The 19,368-nt window shown below is 36.4% G+C and overlaps 3 protein-coding genes and 1 pseudogene across 3 annotated transcripts; 3 read left to right on the top strand and 1 right to left on the bottom strand.

The window, feature by feature from the left end:
- The first annotated feature begins 1,615 nt into the window (after nt 1-1,615).
- LOC147566322 (putative apyrase 7) lies at nt 1,616-5,750 on the top strand (annotated as a pseudogene).
- An 89-nt stretch (nt 5,751-5,839) lies between these two features.
- LOC147566323 (agamous-like MADS-box protein AGL61) lies at nt 5,840-6,586 on the bottom strand. The gene has a single exon (XM_086654191.1). The coding sequence runs from the start codon at nt 6,584-6,586 to the stop codon at nt 5,840-5,842; it is 747 nt and encodes a 248-aa protein (XP_086510317.1).
- A 4-nt stretch (nt 6,587-6,590) lies between these two features.
- On the top strand, nt 6,591-10,343 carry LOC147566324 (GPN-loop GTPase 3-like). The gene is made up of 10 exons (XM_086652808.1): nt 6,591-7,131; nt 7,430-7,554; nt 7,724-7,832; nt 7,926-8,007; nt 8,372-8,457; nt 9,023-9,126; nt 9,230-9,360; nt 9,455-9,548; nt 9,822-9,877; nt 9,986-10,343. Exons 2-10 carry the CDS (start codon nt 7,510-7,512, stop codon nt 10,089-10,091), a joined length of 813 nt encoding a protein of 270 aa, XP_086508934.1. The 5' UTR covers nt 6,591-7,131; nt 7,430-7,509; the 3' UTR covers nt 10,092-10,343.
- Nucleotides 10,344-17,249: 6,906 nt separating this feature from the next.
- LOC147566325 (benzyl alcohol O-benzoyltransferase-like) lies at nt 17,250-18,857 on the top strand. Its single transcript, XM_086652809.1, has 2 exons — nt 17,250-17,747; nt 17,831-18,857. The coding sequence occupies exons 1-2, from the start codon at nt 17,292-17,294 to the stop codon at nt 18,752-18,754; spliced, it is 1,380 nt and encodes a 459-aa protein (XP_086508935.1). The 5' UTR covers nt 17,250-17,291; the 3' UTR covers nt 18,755-18,857.
- Nucleotides 18,858-19,368: the final 511 nt, after the last annotated feature.

The raw sequence follows: 19,368 nt of genomic DNA on the forward strand, positions 1-19,368 counted from the left end.
ATTTGACAGTTCATTGTTGACAAATTCTCCACCACCATCAGATTGTAAGACTTTAATTGGACAGCCAAATTGTTTTTCTACAAAGGTTTTGAATGTTTTGAAATGCAGAGTAACTTCAGATTTCGATTGTAGAAAGTATATCCAAGTGAATCGTGTGTAATCATCAACCAATAACAGTACATATCGATGACCGGACGGTGAAACAACCGGTGAAGGACCCCAAAGGTCGGTGTGAATCATTTCATTAGGTGCAGAAGAGTGATGATTAACAGAAGTAAAGGGTAGACGATGGTGCTTACCAGACACACAACTCAAGCATTTAGATAAAGTCATTACAGAGTTCTTAAACTTTAAAGCATTGTTTTGAATAACAGAATTAAAAACTTTTTGGTGGGGATGAGCTAGACGTCGATGCCAGACCTCTGATGATACTGGAGAAGCAGAGGATAAGGACGAAGCAAAAAGAGAGAGTGATGGTGAAGCTTTATCAGAGTTCGATAGACGAAAGAGGCCATCATTGATCGTTCCGACGAGGAGTGTCCTCCCGGTTGGAATTTCCTGAACAAGGAAACCATTACGATGAAAGAGAACAAAACAGTTAAAGTCTTTGAGAAGGTTAGAAACAGAGATTAGGTTCTTTTTGAACTTAGGAACAATAAGAACATTATTAAGATGACATTGATGAGAAGGGAAGAAAACATTACCCACACCCGAAACAGGGGTTAGCTGACCAGTACCCATCATGACATGATCAGGAGTGGAGAGATCAAATCGAGCTGAAGTAGATGCAACATCAGACGAAATGTGCATAGTGGCTCCTGAGTCAAGATACCAATTTGGGTCAGCTGGAGCAGAATCCACTCCCATAGCAGCAAAAGCACGAGCTAGATCATTTGATTGGGGAAGACTATAACAATTTCGAGCTGTGTGGCCTGGTTTCCCACAATATTGACAAATTAGTTGATGAGTATTGGATGGAGGAGGACCAAGAACAGAATAAGAAGCATTTCGATTAGTATTATAGAATCCCTAAGGGTTGCCTCTGTTTCCATTGAAAGATCTGTTACCTCTTCCTCTGTTATAACGTCCTCTGTTACCTCGAAAAACAGAGGAAGAGGAAGGGCGTATGGAAGAAGGGTTTGCTGAAGAAGAAAACAGAGCAGTGGGCTGAAGTTGTTGTTGTTTAAGGAGATCAATACGAAATTCCTGAGTGAGAAGAAGGGAGTGAAGCTCACTGTAAGTGGGAGGAACCAGTCGAGTAGTGATTGAAGTAACAAAGTTTTCATAATCAGAAGATAGACCAGATAATACTATAAGAACCAGTTCATTATCAGGAACAGAGTGTCCAATGGCTGCAAGAGAATCTGAAATTTGTTTGATACGAAGAAGATAATCAGAAATAGAGGAAGAGCCTTTCTTAATGGTTTGAAGTTGAAGTTTCAGGTTCATTAGACGAGCAGAGTTGAGGGATGAAAAATTACGTTCAAGAGATTCCCATACTGATCGAGATGATGTTAAGCCAAGAACTTGAGTTAAGACAGGTTCAGTAAGAGTTGCATTAATCCATGATAGTAACATCTGGTCAATGCGATACCAATACAAATAATCAGGGTTAATGAGTTGGGTAGAGGAAGATTCATTTGGGGATGTAAGAAACTCAGGTGGAGGAGGGTGGGAGCCATTAACATACTTGAAGAGATCTTGAGAGTGTAGAATAGGTAATAGTTGGCTTTTCCATAGGAGGTAATTGGTATTGTCTAACCGAATGGACACCAGATTGGCTATGTTTGAAAGAGCAGGGAAGGGCATTGAGGAAGAAGAAGGAGAAGAAGAAGAAGGAGAAGAAGGAGGAGGAGAAGTGGCGGCATTGAAGGAAGCCATTAGAAACCGAGATGACACAGAAAGCCAAGAAAAAGATGAGTTGCTCTTGATACCATGTGAAGTTGAGCTCAAGATACCCTAGAAAGTAGGGTATGTTTTGTATTTATAGAGGGAAACTCAAAATGTTAATTACAAAGCTATCCTTGTGAAAAATGTAAATTACAAATATACATCAATACATTAACAGCAGATACCAATCTATGCTCATAAAAGTACTTCTGTCTTCCTTCATTCAACGGGTGGAGTCCGGAGGCTGCAGTACCTCCAAAAGAAACATTTGGTGCACTTGACTTGGGGGGTTCATCTTTGCAAGTTACTTTTGAGACCAAGGACTTGGACCCACAGAGACTAGTTTAAACCTAAGTGTTGGAGCAATTAATCATCATCTTAGTCCCTATGCTCTCTCGGGTTATGGTTTGAATGATGCCATTTGATAAATCTGTTGTCTATCTACTCAAGAGACTTCCTGGAATTACTAGCAAGGATCTAGTTAATGGGAATACAGAGCTTAAGCATCCATGCTTGCAGACTGGATACAAAGAGAAATGTGTGTGTTCACATTGCTCCACACTAAATGATGAAGGTGGGAGTCCCACGATCAGGGAAAGCAATACGGGTAAAGGAAGAAAGATAAATCTTCAGTTGATTGGTGCTCCAACTCAAAACCAATTGGCAATGACTAGAGAGGACCTAGTCATTATATTCTTGGTTGCTAGTTACCCCTTCTCCCATGTGGGACTATTTCTCCCAACTGGGGAGAATGTAGTGCACTTGCCAAAGTAAATGTCAAGAGTGGTTCGGAGTAAAACAAGAGTTGATTTTGAGCTACAACCTTGTGCTCTTACAGATGGTTTGCCTCATCCCCACGGGCAGTTCTCTGCTATTTCCGGATTCTTTGTGGTATGTCACTATTTCGATTTTTAACTTGACTTTAACACCCGCCCTCGATAATGTGCTGAAGAAGGGTCAGGAGTTATGTGAACAAATATGGGAAGTTGCAAGGGGCAGTGTTCCTCCTACCCCTTTTATTGAACAGTATTGCTTTAGGGCACCGTATATCGTGTCACTATTGAGAGAGGGCTTGCACATTAAGGATAGTCAAGTCATTGTTGGTTCTGGTAGTATTACTTGGACACTTGGAGTCGCTCTACTAAATTCTGAGCAAACATTTTCAAGTGTAATGGAGCTTCATAGCTTTAAGATTCTCCGAATGAAGATAGACCCTATTTTTCTATATGTTATGTTGTTCGTCTCTCTGGAACTTCTTGTTTGTACCTCGTCGTGGCTATGGAACTGCGCGCCTAGATCTTTCTGTGGGCCTTATTTACCACTTATTAGACATAACAGTTCAACTGTGCTTACTATCCCTTCTACTTTTGGTTTGCGGCATTGGAGTCCCATCAACTCAGGTATATGACTTTTTTTTTAGTCGATTGCTTGCAAATATATTGTCTGGTCAGTACCTAAAATAGTTTAAAGTACTCCCTGACAAATGTATAAGCTATAGCCGCCCATAACATCCAAAATGAAGAGGAAGTAATGTTGAGATACGTGTGTAAACACGTGATATAAGAGACGAATCGAGATGAGGAGATCCGACAATCAAGACTAAAGATATTTGAAGATATGTGAAGATCAAGAATATTCAGTTTCATATATTTAAAATATTTCTTGTAATATATCTAATATTATTATTAGATATATTTTATATTGTTTCTTAGTTTAGTTAGGATAACCTAGGAACCCTGATCCTAATTTCTCTATAAATAAGATATGGTTCTGAGGATTAAATCATTCGATTACTATTCGATTATTGTAACGAATCACCACAGTTGTGGTTAATAAAGTATGTAGCCATTCAGGCTTTATCCGAGGATGTAGGTCGTGAATATCCGACCGAACCTCGTTAAATATGTGTCGTCTAATTTATGTTCATCTATCTCCGATTATCACATAATCGCGATTTTAACATGGTATCAGAGCCAGGGCGATTGTTATTATCTATGAGAAGACTTCCTCTTCTTCGTGAAGATTGATCCAGACAAGACTAAACCAAAATCAATTTATCCTGGTTGATCTCTTGTTCTGATTTCTTCATTTGAACTTCTCAAGTCAAAACCCTAGGTTTGAATTCAGATTCAAAAAAAAAAATTCCTCTCTTTCCAACGATTTTCTTTCGTTGTGATTCTACTTTCCAGTCACTTTGTTGATTTGTTCGACTTTTACAAAATTCTCTTGTGTTTATTGTTCTCACTTCCAAACCGAGAATACCGGGTAGAAGATGACATTATGTTATCAGTTATGGCTAATGAGGTTTTCAAGAAGAGTGTGAAGAAGGTTTTGGATGTGATTATTTCACTCTTTTCTTCAAGTCGGTCACTTCAAAAGTTTTGTTCCGACTTGCGGGAGGGTGTTGAGATACGTGTGTAAACACGTGATATAAGAGACGAATCGAGATGAGGAGATCCGACAATCAAGACTAAAGATATTTGAAGATATGTGAAGATCAAGAATATTCAGTTTCATATATTTAAACTATTTCTTGTAATATATCTAATATTATTATTAGATATATTTTATATTGTTTCTTAGTTTAGTTAGGATAACCTAGGAACCCTGATCCTAATTTCTCTATAAATAAGAAATGGTTCTGAGGATTAAATCATTCGATTACTATTCGATTATTGTAACGAATCACCACAGTTGTGGTTAATAAAGTATGTAGCCATTCAGGCTTTATCCGAGGATGTAGGTCGTGAATATCCGATCGAACCTCGTTAAATATGTGTCGTCTAATTTATGTTCATCTATCTCCGATTATCACATAATCGTGATTTTAACAAGTAATAGCAGTTACCATTAACTTGTTCCCTGTATCTAATTATATTAATGTGCCATTTAATTAGTGCTAAATGAATTAGGAAAACAAGCAGCAAGGTTGTGTACTTTTCTCAAATTAAAGGGGTCTTAGAACTTCTTCACGCAGGTTCAGGCCTCCATAGAACTGAAGCTCCTAATTCTAGATCCACATCCAGAAGTTCGATTCTCCAAACTTTTCGTTGATCATATGTGGATCAACGAAAAGTTATTAAATTTAAGTTCAACTATGGCGGTATGCTTTTTGTTAAAAACTATCTATAGATGTTGCTGTTTGTTCACACACTATAGTGGCACGCTTTTAAGCTATTCCATTGTGGCTTTTTAGGAGATGGAAGAGGAAAGATACCCGACTCCTACTATTGCTGGATCTAGGCAGAGACCATTCAGCACAGGGAACAGCAACATTCAGCTCGGGGATTCTTCCTTAAACCCATCAGGCGTTGGCGTTTCACATAGTTATTCGTCAGGTAGCTTCGGACAGATGCAATTTGAGAATAATGGTAATAGGTTCTATCTGGAGTCCTCATAGAAGCCAGATGAAGCTTCAGAGCAGGCGAGCCACACCTGGGAAAGGTCTAGCAAACTCATTTAGAAGAAACCTGGTATGTCAATTGTTACTTTCTCCACATTATTTGACATAAATTAAGATAGAAAAAGAACCCGTAAAAGAGATAATAAATAAAGTTGAACCAAGAGATCAGTTTTTGACCGAATCAGGATGAGCTCAAGAAGATGAATTCTACAGTAAACTCAGGTAGTAAAATTGACAATAGAACCTCATGATTCTTTAAACGGAAACATTGCTTGGTACCAAAGCAAGAAAATATAAGAAAACAAAACAAAATTGTGAATGCATTAGATGTTTTTCAGCTACTAGGAACTTGCTTTCTTTACTTCTACAATCTGTACTTCATCTACTGTATCAGATTGCGAATTCGGCAATTAAGGGGTCTTTCAAAACGAAGAACGAAAACAGGAGTTATTCATAATTTATTAATACTTTCATAAATTCATCAACTTCAATGAAATAATAAGTCATAAATCAACTAAAAAGTTAGAAAAGCTAAACTACTAAACTTCAAAGAACCCCATCGAAACCACCGAAGTTATCTGAAAGAACAATTTCTGAATTGCATTCTAGCAAGTTTCGAAGAATATCGAACTTATCTAAAGGAACAATTGCTGAATTGCATTGTGTCAAGTTTTGATGAACATTACTACTAGTACTATTATCGAAGGGATTAATCGAAACGATCGGATTCACAATCAACGGCATTGTCGTCACTGAGGAAGAAGAAGAAGAAGAAGAAGAAGAAGAAGCTCCATTCATATTAATATTGTGAACTCTTTCAATAACTTTGTTCTTCAATTCTTCCATTGCTGCTCTCATATGTTGTAATTCAGACAAATCCATATCCTCAATAGGTGCTTCCCACCAAAACATATCATCATTACTATATTTGCTAAACTTTTTTAGAGCTTCTCCTCTCTTCTTCTCTAATTCTAATTGATTAACAACTCCCATATGTTTTTGCTGTTGTTGTTGATGATACCCACCACCACCACCACCACCATGTCTAGTGATGTTTCGAGAAGTACCGAAAACTTGTCGATTTAAGAATCGGTCTAAAACGGAATCGATACTTGGATGGGCAAAAGTGTAAGCTTTACCAGCAGGAGAAAAAACTATTAATGCAATTTCAACATTGCATAAGATGCATAATTCACTTGCTTTTTTAACAAGACCACTTCTTCTTTTTGAAAAAGTAACTTGTCTATTTGCTTTAATCTCAATCTTTTGTATTGGAATCCTTTTACGACCCATACTTGTTTTTCTCTCTTTGTTAATCTTAACCATTACTACTACTACTCTGTCGGAAAATTATAAAACTCTTGTTAGAGTTTTTAGTGAGAGAATGTGGTTATTATATAATGATGATATAAATTATAAAAAAAACTTTGAGATTTCTTGGTTTTAATATCAATTTTTAGGGAACTTTTAGTTCCTAAAATTTAGTATTGATTTGGGTTAAGTAAAATCCAAAGAAGATTTAAAAAATATACTAATAGGAAACTTTCCTAGTTTTTAATTTCTCATATATTAATTGGGGATAGTCTATCTTATTTAATATTTGCTTTCGGGTCCCTGATTTTATGTTATAATCTAAAAAGCATCCTTCCCTATTTGAAGGGAGGGAAACTAGTTTTGAGAAGTAGAAGACCACTGAAGCTCGTGTTGAAGAGAGGGAAATAGAGAAGAGTTCAGTTTTGGTCCGTCTTCTCGTTAGGGTTTTAGGGTTAGGGTTTTAGGGTTAGGGTTTATCATCTTCCTCCAACAAAAATTCATGTATTACTGACAAAAAGCTAAAGGTAAAGTTAGGGTTTATTATCTTCCTCCCAACTATTGTTATCATTACTTTATGAAATTGTTAGGGTTTATGATAAGTTCAGAAATATTTGTGATTACCTACTGAAATTTTAGGGGTTTTGATACCTAAAGTTTTAAGATTCTATTTTGTTTTGAAGTTTTTATGATTTATGATAGTTGAATTTGTGAAATTTTTATGAAATTGTTAGGGTTTATGTTACTATGCTTATGATTTTTGTGACTTTATGAGTTCTTCATACATACTGAGTTTAGTATTTGTTGGTGCCGTTTGGTGTTTAGATTGCGCTGCTGTTGCTGTTACTCGGGCAATTAGGTTCTTCGTCCTGTCAAACTAAGCAGCCTAAATCCATTTTAGAATCATGGGTTACGCTCAGTTAGTTATTGGTCCTGCTGGTAGTGGGAAGGTGATTATCTTATTCTCCTTTTCTCTCTCTTATCTTATTTTCTTTCTCTGATTAGTTTTGTTGTGTTTTTAGGGTTTTGGGTATGTCTTGATATCATTTGTTGAAGCTAATTCATGGTAATTTTATGTTGAGTTTGCTTTTAACACCTTTTTTTTCCCTTTTTTATCAGTCAACATACTGCTCTAGTTTGTACAAACACTGTGAAACTGTTCGGAGAAGCATTAATATTATAAATCTCGATCCAGCGGCTGAAAATTTCGACTATCCTGTAGCTATGGGTAACCAAAGTTTCATTTAGTTTGAAGCATTTAAATGTGTAGTGTTAAGTTTCCATATATCAGAGTTAATAAGCTATTTATTTTTGTTTGCAGATATAAGAGAACTTATTTCTTTGGAAGATGTTATGGAGGAGCTTGGCCTAGGTCCAAATGGCGGCCTTATTTACTGCATGGAGTATCCTTTTATTTCTCTTTCGATATTTTTCTTCGCATTTACCCATTTTCACATTTAATTAACTCGAGTATGATATGACCCAAGAAGTCTCGGGTGCGACCATTTGATTTGACTTGAAGTTATTGAAATCACTTTGAAGCTTTATGGAATATGGACTTTGTTGTCCGAAAAGTTATTTTTTCATACCCTCTTATGAGTACATCCAAATGATGTGAGTGCACCTTTAGAAAATAGTCTCGCCACAATGAACTCAAAACCGGGGAGTTCACTGGTCACTAGATGGTCTACTTATTTACCGGTATAAATAACCATGAAGTTATGTATTTGTTGTTTCAATTTGAAATCCCTCAACTTTTACGCTCAGACACCTTGAAGATAATTTACATGATTGGTTGGATGAAGAATTGGAAAATTTCTTGGACGATGACTACTTTGTTTTTGACTGCCCAGGTACTTTATGTTCCTTTTAATGTTTCTAATGATTAAAATGAGGCACAAATACATTTCACAATTTATTTGTACATTTTTGAACTGTCCTTTTCTTAGAGTAAATACGGTTGCCCTACCTGGGAAGTATGCTTATCCATTTTATGTAAGGGACATGATATTTGTTAACAGATAGATGTTAAGTCTGCTAGTTTATCTACTGAGACCAGGAAAGGAGATATGATGGGATTATTCTTTGCCATATAACTTCATCTATCATAGTTTGGTTTTTAGATATTTGTTTTGGTTTTAGATGCGACAAATTAATGCGTTGGAAGGGGGATAGAGAGAGAGTCTCAGTGGTCTGGAAAATATTTTTATTTTACTCAAAAGAGCCTGGGAGAGAAGTTCTCGTGGAAACAAGTATTATTGTTGAAGTTAGATATGTGCTGAAACATTCTTTTGCCTACCTCGGTTATTTCTGCATCTTATATAAAATCTGCTGCTAATTTGCTTCAAATAGGACTTTTCTTCTTGTCTAGTTATTCACATACTGTAAATCTAACATCATTCTTCTAATGATCTGAAGGCCAGATAGAACTCTTTTCGCACGTCCCAGTGCTTCGGAACTTTGTGGAACATTTGAAACGCAAGAATTTTAATGTCTGTGTTGTATACTTGCTTGATTCACAGGTTTGTCCTAGTAATCTGTTTTTACTCTTCACATCTTATCTAATATCTCTGTTGTTTAATCAGATGTTTACTAATTCTTAATTTTTTTAATATGTATAATCAGTTCATGACTGACGTGACCAAATTTATAAGCGGTTGCATGGCATCACTTTCTGCGATGGTTCAGCTTGAGCTACCCCATGTTAATATTCTCTCCAAGATGGATCTTGTGAAAAACAAAAAGGGTATTGAAGAGTGAGTTGACTGAGTCACTGATGTACTGCTTCACATTTCCTCGGCCATTTTCATGGCCCATGTACCAATAAATATTTGTTCGTTCTGTTTGCAGTTACCTAGATCCAGAACCAGAAGTTTTATTATCGGAGCTGAATCAGCGTATGTCACCTCAGTTTCAAAAGCTAAATAAAGCTTTGATCGAACTGGTAAGCTGTATTGAATTATGAGGTTTGTATATGTTCTACATTTCTTTGGGCAATGATTACATATTATCATTTGTATTCATCGACAAATTAAAAGGAGCAGGGGCAAGTGTAAGATACTTAAGTTTCCAGGAGTGGGTCGACTAACCCAATCAAATATGTTTATGGTTTTCTTCTTTCAGTCTTATCACTTTGTCTTGTAATATGTAAGTGTTTTCTAATCATGAGATTATCAGTTCCGTTTTGCTCACTTACTAATCCCCTTGTATGCATTAGGTGAATGAGAACAGAATTGTGAGCTTTATACCTCTTGACTTGAGGAAGGAGACCAGGTACTCTCTCTCTCTTTCACATACATTTTAGTGCTCAATCTCTCTGATATCTTTGTTGCGACTATGGAGTTGTAGTGACTTGGTATTTGCATTTTTATATCATCTCAGCATAAGAAATGTGCTGTCTGAAATTGACAACTGCATTCAGTATGGAGAAGATGCAGATGTGAAGGTCAGGGACTTCGACGAAGCAGAAGAAGATGATGATTCTTGATTCCAACTCTTCCACCACTATGACTTCTCTTGAATATTACAAATTGTCTGTGTTCTTAGTCACAACTGCTGTGAAACAAATGATGCTTGAACATTTTGGCGTCTAAAACCCTAACAGGAATCTTATGCTCTACTATACATACTTTGCATTTTGGTACATTTGGTATTTGAACTAATCAAACTTCATGTCCTCTTGTTAGTATTGTGGTCGAAATTAACAAATTTTATATTTGGGAATGGTAAAAAAAAGAAATCCATAATAGTTTTACATAATATGTAATAATGTGATGCTCTCCTGAAAAAGCAGTCTCAAATCCGGAAGCCTACATGGATGGTCGGTTTTGGCTCCCCAAGCCAGCCATCCTTGTCGGATTTCGGCCTGCTGTTTTGGTACAGTGATTAGGAAATCATCTTTAATAAGATTTTGATTGAATTGATATTTGTAAAAGTTGATGTTCATTACAAATTGTTTTCTTGTTCATTGAGCTTTAGATTTGGCATCACCCATCTTCATCCTTTTCGAACTGGCATGCTTTAACCTTTCTGTTTCTTCTCTTAATCTGTTATTCTCTTTTTTTCAGCTCCAAAATTTGATTTAACAATGTTTGGTGTTCAAGCTTGTATCTGCCATCACCATCTTCATTAGCAGAACCACGAACCAACACAAATTCTCTCGTAGAGGCACCCATAAAACCCTTTTTTTTTTTGAGAAACCCATAAAACCCGTTTGATACCTGCAATTCACAAAATCCTAATTAAATAATTATGAAAACCATGGCAAGGTTAGGGTTTTGAGTAAGGTCGAGATAAAAGATGATACTAGGATCTAAATCTTTTAGGTTTTTCAATGTTGAAAGGGAGAGAAGAGAACTTATAAAATGCTTGATCAATTGATGTTTAAGGGCGCTAATATGTACGAAGGTTAAAGCATTTTAATATGTATGGTGTGTTGAGAAACATAGGGTTTTGATATTTGTAACATAGGGTTTTAGGATTTAGATTTTGGTAACCTTAGAATGTATTGGTTGTTTAGGGTTTAGGTGTCAGACGAATCTTTCTATTGAATTTGATTGAAATCGATTCTGAAAACGATTGCGGTTGTTGAATGTCTTCGAGTGTTTAACCAGGGAGTTCACGAGCATTTCGTGAGTTGGAGACCCACGAAAGATTTCGTGATTCTCCAACTATGAAAATTTTCGTAGTTCTCCAACCCAGGGAAAGTTTCGTGACTATACTACCCACGAATTTGCTCGCATCTTATAGACCCACGAAATTGGTCAGAGTATGTTACATTTTGATTTTTTTTTTGTTGAAAAGTAAGTTACATTTTGATAGTAGTTAACTCTTTCAACGTTCCATTTTTGTATTAGTCAACATACTTATTTGGAATATTTTCTTATGTAGGCGTAAAAAATTGACAGTAGACCGACCTGCTCAAGTGCCCCCTCGTGATGTGGTTCGTACCGGTAGGGGAAATCCCCTGCTATGTCTGAACGTGTCCGACGTAAGGAGTTACGCACCAAAAAAATGCTGAGGGGAGTACGAGACAACAACGTAATTTGTCGGACGACGAGTCAAACAAGTCGGGTGATGAAATCGTTAACGAGGAGCAGGCAGAAGAATCACGAGACGTCTCAGGCGAGGAGTCGGGTGAGGAGTCGGGAGAAGGATGCGAAGACGCGAGAGAATGAGGCGAAGAAGCGATAGAAGGAGGCGAAGAAGCAAGAGAAGGAGGCGAATCATCAGAAAAAGAGGCTCACCAAGTCGTTGAAGAACCCTCTCTAGTTGACGAGGACGGATTTCCTGTGGACCGATAGTTACTTAAGTTCTACAGGTGGCACATTGCCAACCATATATGACATGGCAAGGTAAGTGTTTATATTTGAATGGTCAATTATTTTAATATTTTATCTTATATATTTTGTTTTATTTTTTTAAATTACACGTTGGTTTCCAGTTTCTGGACCGAGTTTTGACCGTGAAGTCCACAACTGCGTGGATTGATAAATGGGAGCTCCACAATGAGTGCATCTTCGTACAACAAATGGTTCAAAAATTCGGATTTCAATTAATTATTGATCATGCGCATCGAATGCCAGACAAGACACTTATTAGTGCTTCCTTGGAGAGGTTTTATCCAGAAACCAACACCTTCCATTTGTCGTTTGGGTAGATGATGATCACACTAAACGATGTGAAACACATCACTGATCTCCCTGTTGATGGAAATGCGGTAAATGGTGTAACAAGTGGTATAATGAACGTGGAAGAAATGTTAGCTTTGATGAATAGAACTCTGGGACTTGTCCGTAATGAGGCGAGATAAGCTTTAAAGAACGGGCATTTGAAAACAGTGAAGTTAGAGTTTCTGAGGAAAAATTTGAAAAGTCGAAGAATAATCATTTGAGGCAGAAGAAGGAGTATTCGACAATGGCGTATTTACTTTACGCTGTTGGATCTAGTATTTGCCCCGACAAGAGCGGGACCAGGGTTAATGTTCAATACCCTCAGTGTTTTGAAGAGTTTGACAAGTTTCATAACTACTCATGAGGCTCCGCCGCCTTGCTAACCTGCTGCATCAAATGTCAACTGCGACCAGGTTTGAAGTGAAACAGATGGGTGGATGGTTTACCCTTCTTATGGTACGTGCGAATTTCACACTCAATAATTTTTTTCATTTTCATAATTAGTTTACTAAATCTCTGAACCATTTTCTTAGCTTTGGGTTTATGAGGATTTTCCTAGTCCTAATGAATGAAATGTTAAATCGGAATTTCAAGAAGGGTTGTCGTTGGGTGCGAAATGGCTACCTAAGCCTGCTAGGAATCCCTAAGCTACAAAGAAAACACTTATAGATTTTAGGGAGAAAATGGACAACATGATAGTTACAGAAGTAAGTCATATACGCACTATAATTTTCATACGTAAAATAGTTTCAGTTACTTCGAAATGAATGTTTATAATTTAAGTTGTTTAGGGCAGGTTTCTTGGGATCCTTACGTGAAGTATGGAGATCATTATGAGGCTGACGAGTTGTTATACTACCATGAGATGGTTGTCTGTTTCGATATCACTAGTTTATTATATCCTTAACAAACCCTCAGTCAACTCAAATATGTTCAGTCAGTTCCAAAACCTCCTTGCTCTCATGACCCACTGAAGTTGTATTGCCGAGCAAGAGGTACGTGGCTTATTACGGTCCATCAACTGCTTAGGAATGGGAAAACAAAGAAACCGCTCCATATCTTCTTCATCTCGTCTCCCCATGACTACTCCTAGACAAACTGTAGACGGTTACATGTCATGGTATGCAGCTGATTCTCACCTGAAGGTATGTAACCCAACTTATGTAAGAGTTGAAGAAGTTCATCCTCCAATCTCAAAAGACTATGAAAGTATGTTAAAAAAAATGGTAAGTAATACAGCTTATGGGGTTAAATTTTTATTGATCACTGGACTATAAACTATGTTCATATAAATTCTTTTCAGAAATCTCGTTTGCAAAAATTTGCTAATGTGTTGAGAACATGTCGGGGTGGTCCAAGCAAGTCCATTTCTCCAAAGACGAGGGGAGACTATTGCGCACATCGCGCAGTTAAAAGTTAAAGACAACTTCAATGCTTTTTATTTTCTTGAATATATTTCATATTTTTTAAAGGGGTTTCAGATGCAAGACGACTTTTAATTCGATCGAAAAATTTATTTTATGTCTCAGTATCATTCTTTTGCATTTCAATTTATACGACTTTTAATTAGATCAAAATTTAAAGTGGTCCCAAACTTTCTTAAGTATCGTTTCGTGGACTTCACGGCCACGAAACGAGTCGTGGTGTCAGATGCACGAAAAGATCCATAACCGGAGTTGTGCACTGGCCACGAAATGAGTAAAATTGGTCCACAACTTTCCAAGTCCCGTTCGTGGACTCCACAGACACGAAACGTGTCGTGGTGTCAGATGCACGAAAAAGTCCAATAACCGGAGTTGTGCACTGACCCACGAAATGAGTAAAATTGGTCCAAAACTTTCGAAGTCCCGTTTCGTGGACACCACAAACACGAAACGTGTCGTGGTGTCAAATGCACGAAAAGATACCATAGTCGGAGCTGTGCACTGGCCCACGAAATGTGTAAAATTGGTCCAAAACTTTCTAAATCCTGTTTCGTGGACTCCACAGACACAAAACGAGTCGTGGCGTCAGATGCACGAAAAAGTTCCATAACCAGAGTTGTGCACTAGCCCACAAAATGAGTAAATTTGGTCCAAAACTTTATAAGTCCCGTTTCGTGGTTTCTTTTCCCACGTAATGTTTCGTGCTTCCTGTGCCCACGAAATGAAGCAGTTCACTTTATGTTACATGGTTTTTTTTAATGCGATTAGCCATAAACATTAAATAGTAGTAATGAAAACTCAAAAAATAAAAACATTCGACTTCGAGTTAGTTAATATGTAAGGCCATATATAATAATAGTTCTCGTTACATTTCCCCAAAAAAGATTTGAAACCAGCTGGGGTTTTAAGGTTAAAAAGAATTGAAATAAATAAAAGTCATTACCTCTTCAGGATCATCTAAACCCAACCATGATTTATGGCCTTCATTAATGATGCTTATCTTGAGCTATATTTCCATCAACATTATCAATTTTGTGAGGTTCTTTGTCCATATTTTAGGATTTAAGAGGGTCTAACTACTCTAAGATTTTGAAGAAAAACAAAGTTATTAATGGTTCAAAGAGTAGTTATGAACCAAATAAAGTTTTGAAGAATAAAGAAAGAAAAATCAAGAAGATGAAGAACTTGAAGAACAATAATTTAGGTCTAATGAAGTTGCCTACAAGTGTTAAAATAACTTGATTGGGTTATTCCTAGGAAGATTTTGTAGGTTTTGTTTGTTTATTAGAATAATTAATTAGTAAACCATACAAAATTTGAAATTGTTTTTTAAGTCCTTGAATTTATATCCCTATAACAATTTACAAAATAAATTGGTCAAACCAGATTATCCAAATTTAGATCAAGTCTTTACACCCCGAAAACTATTCTTATTTCCCCAAAACGATGACCAACCGTTTCTCTTTGTTCAAAGTTGTAAACTCTTTATCTCGATTAGAAAAATTCGAAATACTTATTTGACCATATTAACATGATTTTTGGGCATGCCCATTTCTTTTTGTAACCTTGGACCTTTTTTTGTGAGAATTCGACTACGATATTTAGTCGTTACAAGGCATTGATACATCATGAAGATGTGATAAGCACGATAACCGCCTAATTCAAACCACGAATGAAAGAGGCCTAAAGCCCGACAACATGAAAGAGGCCTGAAGGCCAACAAATTATTACATTATTTACTTAATATATAACCTAAATTACATGGAATAATCTTGATGGGAAACTGCTTCCACCGAGACTCGATCCCACGACCTCATGGACCTTATCCTTATTAACCTTCATTATTGGGACATTTTGCCAAGAAGAATGCATGAAAAGTTCAAGAGCTGGGCCCAAATTGGGAAAAAAAAACCACCACGAGAAATTAATGAAAAAAAACCTATTTTTTTTAACACTTTTTAAACTTTTAACGACATACATAATTAAGTTGTTAACAAGACAATCCTATTTATAATTTCTTTTTTTTTTTTTTGAATTAAACCTTGCATTCAAAAATAAAAGTACAATACCAATCCACAAAAGTTTTAAAAGAGGACTGAAAAGTAAAAGATGTTAACTAAAGGCTATAACAAGCGTTATGCTCCTCAACAAAAAAAAAAAAAAAAAAAAACAAGCGTTATGCTAATTATATGTACTTGATGATGTGGCCAAGGCATGGGCCAATTCATTGCATGATTTGTTGCAAAATTTCACCAACACGTGGCTCCGATTAATCCTATCACGTGTATCCAGGATGGTGTCTAGCATTCTCCACGGAACCGAATCCAGACCGTCCGTAAGATAACCAACGATTAGGATTGAATCTCCCTCCAATATATATCCATGAAACCCTAAGTCTTCAGCCATTTGGATCCCCAATCTAAAAGCTTCGAGTTCACTATTAAGAGGAGAGAGAGGAGCGCAAGTTCTGGTTCTTTGATGAATGATTTCCTTTTTACCCTTTTATGTTGTCAACATTTACAATTGTGTTGTTATAAATTGTTGATAACGTATACGACTATGTTGTTATAAACTGTTGTCAACATATATAATAATGTACTGACTTGTTGTGAAAGGTTGACAACATATATAATATGTAATTATGTTGTTAACAACATATATATAATTATCCAAATTATTATTTGTCCATTAATGAATTTGTCAAATATAAAGAACAATATGCATAACATTTTAATTTTTGCAGAACAAATTAAAAAATGCGTTAGTCAAAAGTTTTTTGCCGAAAGAATAACAAGAAAAAATACGGAGAACATTTATTTTTTCACAAGACAAATTGAAAAATGCATTAGCGAAAACGTTAGTGGCAGTCAATGTGTTTGTCAAATGCAAAAGACGAAATGAAAAACATTTTTCCAAAACAATTTTTGAGCAAAGACGAATTTGTTTAGAAATTTACAAAATTATTGAGAGCAAATTGAGATTTGTTCAGAAATTTTCAAAATTGTTTTTCACTAGTAAAATTGGGACGCATTCAACCGCAAATTTCATTTCGCGAGTAAAGTTGTACTTTTACTAAATGAATTTTTTTTCAAATATTATTCCAGATTTGGACCTAATTTCTTATTATCCTCTAAATTTTAGATTTTTAAGTTATCCTCCCTTTCGCTAACCCCTCAAAAAACCCTTCTCAAAAACCTCACACACAGAAATGCCTGTGTAAACAGTCTCCTTTTCTTTTTGAAATAACTTCATAGGGCCACAGTTGCCTGTTGCAGTTATTATCATCCTTTAATCATGTGACAAAATGCGAATATACACGCCAAACACAATTTCAAAAGATGACTTGTAAACAAAGTGTTGAGAATTTCGTCATAAACCGTTATTTCACTTTTGAACTTTAGAACTGAATAACAAATTTTATACAAAATAATGAATTGTTTTCCTTTGCCCATCCATGCAAAGTTGTATACCATTTCAATTTCCATGCCCTAATTTTCTTTTACTTCTTGACCTATAAAAAGAGAACCATTTTCATTTCATACCAAGTTAATTTTCTCAAATATTTCTCCAAGTATAGATATACTCACACTCATGGAATACTCTAACTTAGTATTTATGGTACATGTTGGTGAACCCGAATTTGTTCGGCCCAGAACGCCAGTTACCCGAGAATTCAAATATTTGTCGAACATAGACGATCAAGCTGGTTTACGAAACCACATTCCATTTATTCACTTTTATGGTCCGACAAATAAAGTTGATACTGTACAAGATCCTGTTCTAACTATAAAGCAAGCTTTATCTAAGGCTCTTGATTACTACTATCCAATAGCTGGTCGACTTAGGGAATCCGACAAAGGGAAACTTGTTGTAGATTGTTCGAACCAAGGTGTTGTGTTCCGCGAGGCGAATGCTGGTTTTACGTTAGAGAAGTTGTTGGAAGTTGATGGTGGAATAAGGCCCCCTTTCCCTCTATTGGACCGGTTCCTTGTCGATGATGTCTGGGGGAGTTATCTCATTACTGATTCTCCACTGCTACGAATGCAGGTCCGTAGTATTTTTTTTAATTTTATAGGGTTTTCTTCATTGTTATATTTTTTTAGCTTAATTTACTTGTTAAATTAATGTAGGTGACGCGTCTTGCTTGCGGGGGATTTGTTTTGGCCTACACATTTAACCATTGTATGTGTGATGCATATGGTGCATTTCAATTTGTATCAGTTATATCAGAATTCTGTCGAAATTCCGACCTACGAATTCCATCTGTCACACCTTCTTGGGGTAGAGAAATCCTAAGACCTCGTTTTGTTCCTCAAGTTTCGTACCCTCACCACGAATACGATCTTGATCCTCCCACAAATCAATCTCTTGCTACCGAATCAGATTTCAAAAGTCTCTCGCAAACATCTGTTTTCATATCAAAAGTTGAAATCTCAGCCCTCAAAAATCAAATCAACGGACAAAAAACACCCACATTTGACACAATTGCTTCTTGTTTATGGAGAGCTAGAACTCGTACACTTCTCAAACCCGAAACTGTTGCAAAACTTTTGTTCCCTATCGACACACGATTCCGTCACAAACCTTCTTTACCAGAAGGTTATTACGGAAGCGCTGTTGTGTTTCCTTGTGCTGTTACAAAAGCTTCAGAGCTAATCGATAAACCGTTACGTTACCCAGCTGGTTTAATTTCGGAAGTAAGAAACAGTGTGGCAAAAGATGAATATCGGGCTTCAGTTTTAGATTTTATTGAAATAAATGGACGGAGAGGATTTTGCTCGGAAGGAGCTTTTGTTGTGTCAGATATGAGTAGATTGAGGTTTGCTGATGTGGATTTTGGGTGGGGCCAAGGTGTGTATGGTGGGCCTGCTAGGGCTGGTACAGGGTTGGTACCTGGGATGGTTACTTCTGTAATTAGTCACAAAAATGAGGTTGGTGTTGAAGGGTACTTATCTTTGGTTTCTATTCCACCAAATGTGCTTGAGAGGTTTCATGAGGAAGTAAGGAAGGAAATTTCAGGTTTTACCCCTGTTGTAGCTGTTTCTGCTCTTTAGCTCCCCGGATGAAATATTTATCTCATCTTTGGAGGGTATATTTGTCATTTACAATACATTGAAAAATAAATTCTTAAGAAAATAAAATATTATTGGGCAATAATGTATGTATGATTCTTCTTCCAACTTTTTCCTCATTCATCACGACTCAAGAGTCATAATATGATTACGGTCGTAACATCTTACACCAAGTCCAAGGGTGAGCGGTCCCGGACCCTTAAATTCACTTTTTCATTCAAATTTAAGGGCTCCAGCTCAGCCCCTCAAAATCAACTCCAAGGGTGAGCGGTCCCGAACCCTTAATACGTGCATGTGGGAAAATCGTTTGTGGGTGTGCGAAGAACTTGTGTATGTACGAAACACTTGTTCTAACTATTTTCGAAATAATATTTTGTATCTAAGGTTGAAAAATTATTCGGGAACCGATACGTTAGATTTTAAAAAATGTGTGGGTTTTTGTTAAATTTAAAAACAAATAATGTGTGAGTTTTTGTTAGATTTTTAAAAAAATTAATCAAATTAACTACTCCCTCTGTCCCAAATTAAGAGTCCCGTATTCCTCTTTGGTCCGTCCCAAATTAAGAGTCTCATTTCTTTTTATATCATACTTAATC

This window comes from Eschscholzia californica, unplaced genomic scaffold (assembly GCF_041429995.1).
Source record: "Eschscholzia californica isolate CP2 unplaced genomic scaffold, dmEscCali1.0.p SCAF_1, whole genome shotgun sequence".
NCBI lineage: Eukaryota > Viridiplantae > Streptophyta > Magnoliopsida > Ranunculales > Papaveraceae > Eschscholzia > Eschscholzia californica.

What these genes read in the sequence shown, in the direction of transcription:
- LOC147566323 (XM_086654191.1), bottom strand. Translation starts at nt 6,586, where the DNA reads ATGGGTCGTAAAAGGATTCCAATACAAAAGATTGAGATTAAAGCAAAT.
- LOC147566324 (XM_086652808.1), top strand. Translation starts at nt 7,510, where the DNA reads ATGGGTTACGCTCAGTTAGTTATTGGTCCTGCTGGTAGTGGGAAG. An exon ending in TATACTTGCTTGATTCACAG is followed by an intron (nt 9,127 to 9,229) that starts GTTTGTCCTAGT and finishes ATGTATAATCAG; the next exon opens with TTCATGACTGACGTGACCAA. An exon ending in ATAAAGCTTTGATCGAACTG is followed by an intron (nt 9,549 to 9,821) that starts GTAAGCTGTATT and finishes TGTATGCATTAG; the next exon opens with GTGAATGAGAACAGAATTGT.
- LOC147566325 (XM_086652809.1), top strand. Translation starts at nt 17,292, where the DNA reads ATGGAATACTCTAACTTAGTATTTATGGTACATGTTGGTGAACCCGAA. An exon ending in CTCCACTGCTACGAATGCAG is followed by an intron (nt 17,748 to 17,830) that starts GTCCGTAGTATT and finishes AAATTAATGTAG; the next exon opens with GTGACGCGTCTTGCTTGCGG.